The sequence below is a fragment of the Oryzias melastigma genome, linkage group LG16 (assembly GCF_002922805.2).
Source record: "Oryzias melastigma strain HK-1 linkage group LG16, ASM292280v2, whole genome shotgun sequence".
Taxonomy (NCBI): domain Eukaryota; kingdom Metazoa; phylum Chordata; class Actinopteri; order Beloniformes; family Adrianichthyidae; genus Oryzias; species Oryzias melastigma.
The window spans coordinates 9,554,937-9,565,069 of NC_050527.1; the positions used below are offsets into that span (position 1 = coordinate 9,554,937).

The 10,133-nt window shown below is 37.2% G+C and overlaps 1 protein-coding gene and 1 long non-coding RNA gene across 5 annotated transcripts in view; one reads left to right on the forward strand and one right to left on the reverse strand.

The window, feature by feature from the left end:
* Positions 1–924: 924 nt before the first annotated feature.
* Positions 925–10,133, forward strand: part of LOC112144005 — a 31,700-nt gene continuing 22,491 nt past the window's right edge. For 3 of the 4 annotated variants that reach the window (XR_004949335.1, XR_004949333.1, XR_004949334.1), the window contains exons 1-2: positions 925–1,054; positions 1,457–1,533. This is a non-coding gene — a long non-coding RNA (uncharacterized LOC112144005). Of the gene's footprint in view, positions 1,055–1,456; positions 1,534–8,328; positions 8,768–10,133 lie in introns of those variants that run through there. The other variant, XR_002918831.2, reaches the window with a different exon arrangement.
* On the reverse strand, positions 3,556–5,372 carry LOC112144002 (serum amyloid P-component). The gene is made up of 5 exons (XM_024268297.2): positions 5,250–5,372; positions 5,068–5,122; positions 4,293–4,395; positions 3,916–4,210; positions 3,556–3,817 (listed from the first exon to the last, which is right to left on the reverse strand). Exons 2-5 carry the CDS (start codon positions 5,120–5,122, stop codon positions 3,581–3,583), a joined length of 690 nt encoding a protein of 229 aa, XP_024124065.1. The 5' UTR covers positions 5,250–5,372; the 3' UTR covers positions 3,556–3,580.

Consider the following 10,133-nt stretch of genomic DNA (forward strand, 5'->3'; position numbering starts at 1 on the left):
TCCCTGTTGTGACAGTAAAATCTGCTCAACACAAGAAGCTCTCAGCCCACATCTGTTGGCTCAGCTGTTGGACAGGACAAGTTAAAAAGAAAAAGAAAAAAAAAAATAAGATTTACCTGTGACAGAGAGTAACAGCTTCGTAACCCTGTTTAACAATGTTCAGTCTCACAAGAGCTTGTTTGTTTGCTTGGGGAAGGGGAACATTTTTCATGAAAGATCTTGGAATAAAAACAAAAGACAAAATGGACAAAACCCCACACTTTTCCTCCTCTTTCTTGTCGTATTCTCCATGTTCCCTTTCTTTTCAAGAGTCTTACATAGGACACCTGTAAACCTATGTGGTAATTAATGCATTAATTACAAATATTTTAAATAGTATTAAAGAGAAATAATTTACATAGTGTGAGCTTTTAAGTGAGCCAAAAAACTTTGAGTTGTAAAAAACACAGTGATAGGCACACCATGAAAAAAGTTTATACTTTCTTTTGATATGGATGGACTATTCCCCGTGTTCCTTAAAACTATAAGACAAGTGTCTGATTCCTGCCTTGGGAACACACTGTCATTTTTCCATTTCAACGTGTAATTCAATAACAAGATTTTCTTATATATGCTCTTGTATCCGATGACTTGCAGCATTTACATTAAAATAGTTAAAATCCTGGCAAACCGAAGCTTCTCCATCTTTCTCTATTGTTTTGACCCGCCCCCATTAACTGCTGGCCAATGACTGAAGAGATCTTTAGTCACATGGTTTTTATTAACAAGGATCACGTTTGTAGTAGTTTTAAATCAGTTTTTGTTGATTAGTTGATTTTTCCTGAGGACCTTGAACGCCACACCATCCCATAATAGTTCATCTGACATCCCATAATAATGTTTCTCATGGGAGGGGTGCACGGACCCCACCTTTTAACCAATCATCTTTACCAGATCAGGACTTGTTCTTTTCAGTCATCAGTCAGCCTTCGTTAAAGGCATAAGCTGTGTCCTCATCCTAGGTTTTTCTTTTCTACCTTTTCATCTCATTTCATAGTCATACGTCCATGAGAATGTAAGTTTATCCATTTTAAGTTGTTTATTTAATTTTTCTATGGATGTCTGCTCTTTTCTCTTTACAATTTTGAATCCAGTAAAAGTTAATATTCTTAGGAAATTATTCAAACTGTGTGGTGTTGTGTTTTACATGTTTATATTTATTTTCGGGCTTGTACCTATGCCGTATTTCATGTTTCCTTAACTTATTGCGTCAATGTTTCATGTTGAATGGTCGCGCTGCAGCTGCAAAGCCACGATCTCCGTTGCACATTATGTTGCATTCAGGGACCCTTGTAATTCTGATGTTTAGACGAGGAAACACCAGGCTTCAAATAAGTTAAGATGTATGTTTGTTTTGTGAACTTTTATACTCCTTTGTTATTATTCTGATCGTTTATATTTTGTTTCTGTTCAATAGAAACCATGACTCATAACTACCATGACTACCATGACTCATAACTTCGATGACCATAAATAATCAGGAACACCAAACAAGTGAGTGGCATGAATGTGATCTAACGTCTCAACATTTGTTCTGGCCGGACAACCTGAGGAGATTGAGAATTTATATCAGCATTTAAGTTACAGTCCTCTGAGGTCACAAGTTTGGAATTTATTTGCCAACACCTCTTTCACAGTTTTGTTAACAAGTTTTGGTCCGAAACAGAAATCTCAGGAAGACACAAGTCTGAATACAGACCAAATGGAATCTTCTAGACTTCATCTGGACTCAATCTGAACCGAAGGACTTTCCAAGTCTGAATATACCCTTGGCATTCTTCGCTCTCCAAACATGATGAGTAGTAGGGGTGTAACGGACCACGGATGATCCGTGATCCGTACGGATCAGAAGCCACGGTTCGGGACACGGTTCGGACACGTGTGTACCGCGGACCACTCCGACCCCCACCCCCAGCCAGCGCGCACACCTCGGGCTCTCATAATTTAAACCAATTGTCCGTTCACATCAATGAAATTCTGTCAAATTCCTGTAAATCCTCTTTGTTTTGACCAGCGCTGAAGTAACAGCTTCGCGGTTATTTCTTAAAGTCTGTTCCTGAATCTCCCGCTGCGTGTGGGCGGAGCTTTCAGGGTTTTTCCTGCATAGAGAATTTGGTGTCGGCCGCCACCAGCTCCTGGAAAAGGGGGGATGTGGCTGATTCTAGGAGCCCAGACTGAGAGAGGGTCCACGGAGACCCGAATGATGACAAAATGATACAACAGAAACAATTATTTCAGTAAACCAATAACCAATATATAATCGCAAATATTTTGATTTTAATGTCAACGTAACAATACTTAAATATTTTTGCTTTGGAAACATCGTCTGTGGACCCCCCTCCTCTAAATTGAAAATGGTTCGGTCCGACTGGACTTTACTTCCACAGATGCGCTGTTTATTACCAACAGACCCACAGAGTGTGAGGGAGAGAAGACACGCTTTAAAATCAGGAGTTTAAACACCTGATTTAGAGGAGAACCTCCATGAAAAAAGAAAAAAGGAGACAGTCTGTCTATTGCCGAGCGGAAAGAGGAAAGGAGAGAGTGCGCATGCTCATAAACCGACAGAGGGGCTTCGCGTCGGACGGTTTAGGCCTCCGCGTCGTGCGTTAATTTCTCATAACGCACACTTCGTCGGGTATTATCCCTTACTTAGTTAACTAATGGCTCAATTAGTTACATTGAGCCATTTATGTTTTATAATGAGGTGATCTAATAATAGTAAAATATGTAAATTGAAAGAATGTTCAATAATGTTTATGAAATAACCACAATAATAGTAAAATAAACTTATTAAGGTATACAAATCTGAAGTCGCAATGAGACACCACCACCTTATTTTAAGCCAGGAAAAACCCTGCAGCTTCCATCACAAACTTTTCTGAACTTCATAATGAATGACACGGATGGATAGATATCAGGTTTATTTAATGTTAAGACCTGAATAAAAGCATCGGTACACGTTTCAATTTCTGGATTCAAAGAATCTCCGAGTTAGGAGCAGCAGCTGTTTATTTTTAAACATTCTTTTCTCTCAGTTTTTGTAGATTTGGTCACAAGACATGCAAATGTAAGAAACTACATGTTTTAGCATTTTGTTTGTGTTCAAACTCTAAAGATATTCTGTTTTAATAAATAGGTGTCAATGAGCAAACGTTTTAATGTTGCATATATAAATATTGTGTGTGGGAAGTACCTTATATTGATACTGAATATATGATTTGAAGCATTTCCACAAATTAGCTTTCATATTGTTGTTGTCGTATTTTTATTTTTTTTTAACATTCAACTGATCCGAAAAATGATCCGAACCGTGACCCTAAAACCGTGACACGATCCGAACCGTGAGTTTTGTGATCCGTTACACCCCTAATGAGTAGAGTTCTTATCAAAAAGTTATATTTGGTTTTATTTCGTAAAACATTTTTTCTTGAAAATACAAAGAAGGGGACATTGTTATAAATTGTATTGTTCAATGATCTCAGATAATCAAGTCAATGAACAACAATCAGAACATTTGTTTCAATAGATATCTTTTATTTTACCCCAAAAATACTGATGTAGAGTGACAAGCAGGTTTATCCTCAATCAACACTTTCCCAACTATCTCAAAGTCAAGTGCCTTCCAGTTCAGCACATTTCCTGGAGTGAAGTTCATTTCGCCCATGTAGTTCTGGATGTCACATGAAGATAGGATGTGGTCCCACATGTGGACATCCGTTATCATGCCAACAAAGCTTTGGTTAACGTCAAACCCTCCACCATGATTGTCTTGGTCCTGTGGGGTATTCAAAGTGATAAAAGAGGAAGAACACAAGCATGAAAAATGTGTCAAGCTATTGTCAAAAAAACTAGTAGGTTTTGAGTGAATAATACCTGTCCTAAAACAACTTTGACTGCCCCACTGATGGCACCGGAGATGCTGAATTTTCTGATTGAAGGTATCCCATCGACCCATATCTGCACCAGTCCGTTCTCAGAGTCCCATGTGGTGCAGATGGAGTGCCACTTGTTTAACTTGTAGTCCCATCCTTTATATTCAACTCTTGCATTTTTGATATGGGGCTGTATCTCTCGGTTTGCGTTCTTCCAAAAAGTCAGGAAGCCATTGTCTTGAGAGGGTGTGGATAAAGAGAATATGGCGTGGTCTCTCTCGAGGTCTGTAATAGATCTATTGGAGGAGACAAAATTTAAATCACTTTAAATATGAACAATTACAGTGAATTACCTGTGCACTTGATAGATCTATCTACCTGTGACAGACAGTTACAGCATTGTAATCCAGTTTTGCTGGGTTCAGCTTCACATGAGCTGTGTTTGATGACTGGGGGAAGGTAAACATTTTTCTTGAAAGATCTGGGAAAAAAGAGCAAAAGAAAAAAAGGACAAAAACCTTCAGTCTTCCTCCTCTACTTTTTATTTTCTCCACATTTCTTCTCAATAAGAGTTTAATAAAGGATTCCTGGTAACCTATGTACCTTTTACGTTTAGTTTATGCCTTTTTTAATAGTGTCAAAGAGAAAATAAGTTATTTAGAGTGAGCTTTCAGTGTGAGACCAAAACTGAACTGCAAAAATACCAAGAAAAAACTTTGCTCACAATGATAAAAGTTTATAATTGCACTAAAAACAGATGGACGGAAAATCTGAATGATAGCTTGAAGTGGGTTTTGAATATAGTTTACGCTGTCAAGATCATTACAGTTTCTAAAAAAAAGATTTTGTTTAAGCAACCACTGGGTTCCCATGTGTGCAATGAATGTAAGTTCTGTTTAAGTTAAGTTGTAATGCATGTCATTTTTAAATGCAGAGCACAAAAAATCTTGATTGTTTTATTGTAACAACAGACAGCAGTGGACATCTGTCACTGTCTTTATTTTAAATATTATTTTACAAGTTATTTTTATTAAAACACCAAATTTACAATTTTTTATAATTACTTAAGACTATTTATTTAACCAACAAAAATGTTGAGACATAGATCTTAGTTTTATCAATATGGTCAAATAAAGATATTAACAAAACCAACCTTGAACTTCTGCAGATATTGTTCCCAGTACCACAAGTAAAAGCACCAACTTCATCTGTTGGAAAATAGCAAAGCATAAAACAGATTTTAAAAGTAGGATAGTTTACAACATAAGCAGAAAATATAAAAACGAAGAGGTAAGTAACAAACAGATATTGACATATTGAGTGGCTCTAACTTACCTTGACTGACTGTCGAGCTTTGTTATCTGTGAGGGGTCTAAAGTTTTTTCCTCCAATGCTTGTTTTTATACTGCCCTCTCCGCTCTTCCTTTTTTTTTTTTAATTTCATTAAGCAAAAACACGTGTGGTTATTGAAACTCTCATATTAAATAGATGAGGTTTTCCATATTTTATTTCTACCCAAAAGTTAATGAGGCATTTCAGCTGAAGCGGTTATAGTCTATTTATGATAAACCTTCTTCCTGTGTAGTTAAACCAATATTTATTTTATATATATGTATAAGAGCTGTCAGGCGATTACAAATTTTGATCGCGATTATTTGCATTGTCCATAGTTAACTTGCGATTAATCGCAAATTAATATGTGGCATTTTTTCAGAAAATATTGTGTGCTTTGTGGAATTTGGCAACTCTACATTATTTATGAAAACAAGAACAGCAAAATTAGTAGTTTTCATCAGAAATACTGTATTTTGTAGCGTTGTATTGAGATAAACTTTCTTAACAATTAAAGGCTGTAACATAAAATGCCTAACAAAAGCCCAAGTGCAAGTGAAGGGCATTTTAAATTCAAGACTTCAACCAACATTCAGTAAAATGAAATAAAAAAACATCCAAAATCAAATTTCCATAACACTTTCATGTTCATTTTTTGTCAGGACCAAATCTTTTCCTCCTCTGCTGAACTGCAGTAATAAATGAAATAGAGATTTATCATTTCCAATTAACTTTTGTTTTTTAAAACATTAAGACTGAGAAAAGCGGGATACTCTGTGGATAGTTTGACAGTCTGTTACTGCCGCCGCGTTCTCTGGCTGCAGCTCCATGCAGCGACGTGTCCAGCAGAGCTCACGCCATGAATATGCCGGCAGACAGACCGCTATGCTGGGGCTGGATCACGCTTAAACCTCCAGAACTATTTTGCATATTTTTGTGCGGCGAAAGGGGGACGGGCCACACACTCAAAGCTGAGATTTATCTTTTCATCTACAAATAACTGACTTTGTTTAAACTACATTTAAAACGTCCCCCGGTGCGCTTGCTGTTCGGAACGTCGGGGGTCCGCAGCTCTCGGGACGTGGCTCCGGTACCACGTCTGGTGGTACCGGGTTGCGTCCAGTTAGGGTGCAGGAGCTCTCCGCGTCTTGGCGCCGGGCCGGTTCTAGCTAGCAGCCCGGTGGTTGGAGACCCGCCCGTGATCTAGTGAGAGCGGCCGGTGAGTTAGAGGGCGATGAGGGACGCCTGCACGCGGTATGGAAAGGCACGTATGAGAAAATCCACGATTAATGCGTCAAAAAAATTGTCTGCTTCACGCACATGCCAAATAAATACGCGTAATTAACGCGACAAATCTGACAGCCCTAATATATATATATATATATATATATATATATATATAGATATATAGATATAGATATCTATATATATATTCAATTTATTCAATCTTGTATAGTTAATGAATAGTGGATGGAAATGTGAAACTATCAGAGGGTTTCTATGAGAAGAGTCAGACACTTGCCTCATGGATTTCAGGAATCATGGGAAATCGCTAGGTCTCATTGTTTTTCTAAGGGAAAAGAATAAAATAAATATTAGTCACGGATAAACTATATTTGCTTCAGCAATCAGATTATTAAAAAACTTTAAGGGGGACAAATAAAGATGACAAAGCTTGTGCGTTTCTATAGGAGGTAAAACAACCTCAAACAAACACATTTTAGTTTGTCACGCAGTGTAAGTCTCACTGAACTTTAATCTGTTGTTTGCTGTACTTCTCTCCAACAGATAAAGGTTTTCAGAACTTGTGCAAAAGTTCAAGGTTTATTTTGTTAATATTTTTGTTTGGCCACATTGAGAAACTAGAGAGCTTCTCTTCACTTTTTAGCTGGTTAAAGAGACAGCCTGAGGTGGTCAAAACCTTATTTTTTTTTAATTTTTTGAATAACTTTTTGAAACTAAAAAAGCCAATAAAAATGTATAAAATTAAAGATGGTGAGTGCCTGACACTTACCTTGACTGAGTGTCGAGCTTTGCTATCTGTAAAGGGTCTAATGTTTTCATCTACTTTTGAGTTAATGAATTGTGGATGGGATTTTGAAACTGTCAGAAGCTTTTTGTTACATAGGTAGATTTATTTTAGATCGGATGCTGTCCAAGGATTAGGGCTACCAGGTACACAAGTTCAAAAGGGGATGAAAACAGTTTATTGTTCACCGGATTAAAAAAAAAAGTCAAAAAGCATCCAGGCCCTAAAAGTCCACTCCCGAATGCTCCAAGGAGTATGCAGTCCAAACCCAGTCTTATAACAAAAGAGTAAAACATGAAACCAAGATAAAAAGTCATAAAAAAAAAAACAACTTGCAATAAAATCTGCCCAAAAAAGGTACAGAAATGTTTCCATGACTATATTATAATGTGGAAAGAGCAGAGAGAGGGTACTTAGCTGAAAGAGGATTGGGTCGCAACCACACCCATCTAATAAAAGAAGAATATTGGTCATTGATAAACTATAACAGGTTCAGCAACCAGATTGTGAAATACCCTAAGGAGATAAACAAAAAAAAACTGACAAAGCTGTGTATTTTTATTGGAGGCAAAACAACTTCAAACAAATGACACATTTTAGTTTGTCACACAGATTAAGTCTCACTAGCTGCGTTTACATGTGCAAAATGTCCTTGATCAGATCAAAGATCCGATTAGAATACAACTGTGCACATGGTCCCTTAAAAACTTCATCCCATTGTAACAAACGTTTCCATGCGCCACACGATTGATCAGAATAAATCATGTTGACATGCGCAGAACTGTTTAAAATACCAGAAATAGTCGTAGAAGAAGAAATAATGAGTTCCTCTGTAAACAAGCAAAGATCATGTATAGAGCGAGATGATACTCTGAACGTGCTTTCATTATTATTAATAATATTTTTAAGAGATTCTTTGCTCATAATTTTCTAAATCCATGCGGGAAATTTGCATATTGCCTGCACGTAAATATGTGGGAATAAGATCAGTCTTTATTCTGTTTTGATGTGATTGGAAATATGAATTTATGTCATTTTTACACGGTTTTTCAGGACTGTTCGGTGCGCAGAGCGGCATTTCCGCATTCAAAAGGCGCCTCCGCTGGCTCACACCGTCCTGAAGCTGCTCGGAGAGACAGTTCTCCCGGGAGACACGGTTCTCCTGAATCCAGCGGGTCTCTCACGCAGATCAACTGGACGGACTGCGGTCCAAAGCTCACAACGTAACAAAGCACCCCGTGCTCACACATTAAAGCTGTGAATCTGGCTTTTCTACTCAAAGAAAAGAGTTTGCTCTCTGAGAGCAGCTGATCGGTTCTGTTGGTGCTCCAAAGAATACCATACCCTCTATGCATGACATAAAATCCAGCGGAGTAATGACACACTATCATTTATTCCGATTACTTGGGGCCATGTAAACGTGGCTAGTGTCCTACTCTCTAATCTGTTGTTTGCTGTACTTCTCTCCAACAATAAAGTTATTGAAAACTCACGCTAAAGTTCAAGGTTGGTTATGTTAATATTTGGCCACGTTGATTAAACTACAAAGCTTCTCTTCAATTTTGAGCTGGTTAAAATAGCAGTCTGAGGTGATTAAAACATTGTTTGTTTGTTTTTTTTTTTATTTAAATAACTTTTTGAGACTTAGCAATATAGTAAAAAAAACAAGACAAATTTTTAAAATAAAGAAATTGACAACTATCTGCTGTGCTGCTAAAAATCACTGTTTTTGTTTGAATATTTTCGTGAGTTTGTACTCTGCATACGACAGTGTTCCTCAATCGTTTTGGTGCATTTCTCAGAACAGTTAGTGCAACCTCTGACAATTAGTCATATGGTCACTACCTAGAGGCAGGGTCATGTTCATTTCATCCAATAGGATATCCTTTTAGATGCAAAGAAATTGATTAAGTACAAATCTCTACAAACTGAACAATTTTGACTTGCTTTTGATCATTATTAAATTGTTTTTATTATATATGTCAAAATTATCTAAACTTTTCCAGATTGATTTATAATTGTTTATTGAACTAATAATCTTCATTTCATTGATTGCATCGTTGCACACAAACTTGTTGAGCATGTTGTCAAACATTTTGCACTTCCATTAAAAATATAGTTGGTATTGCATTTTCATGGTAAATGACTTATTCTTATAAAGCACTTTCAACCCTCCTCCGAAGGTCCAAAGCGCTTTACAGTCACAGACCCATTCACACGCACATCCAAAACACTGGCACCAACCTCCCATCAGAGGCTTGTAGCAGGAACTAATTTGCAGCATTTGTCCCCTGATGGGCTTTTTATACAGTAAAATAATATATACGTATAACCTATACCCAAATGACCGTGCTGGAGGCCATAAATGCAGCTGGTGATGACATCACAGCAGAGTCCTGTGTAACCTGTGTTGACCTTTTGGTCAGTCAACTTTTGTTTTAAGCACATCACCTCAAGATAACAGAGTCCCTCTCTCAATAGGGGGTCAAAGAAGTGACCGAAACTGCAATTTAACATAATTGAACTTTTGGTCATCTTGGCCAGAACTCTCGTTAAACATTTCATATTCTGGTCAATTACGACCTGTCACCAAACCTGAAACCCCCAGTTTTAGCTGGCAAGAATTTATGACACAGGCTCAAGATCCTTTAAACTTGTGACCTTTTGTAACCTTTTATCATTTTTTAAAAGACAGAACTTTTGTTAATTGGATCTAAGATGTAAAACATCTGCTGTAAATGTAATTATTCAATAATCTCAGATAATCAAATCAATGAACAACCATTGGAACATGTGTTTCAGTTGGTATGTTTTATTATATTCCGCATATATTTATGCAGGGTAACAAACAGGTTTGT

What these genes read in the sequence shown, in the direction of transcription:
- LOC112144002 (XM_024268297.2), bottom strand. Translation starts at nt 5,122, where the DNA reads ATGAAGTTGGTGCTTTTACTTGTGGTACTGGGAACAATATCTGCAGAA. An exon ending in AATATCTGCAGAAGTTCAAG is followed by an intron (nt 4,396 to 5,067) that starts GTTGGTTTTGTT and finishes CTTTTTTCCCAG; the next exon opens with ATCTTTCAAGAAAAATGTTT. An exon ending in TCAAAGTTGTTTTAGGACAG is followed by an intron (nt 3,818 to 3,915) that starts GTATTATTCACT and finishes AATACCCCACAG; the next exon opens with GACCAAGACAATCATGGTGG.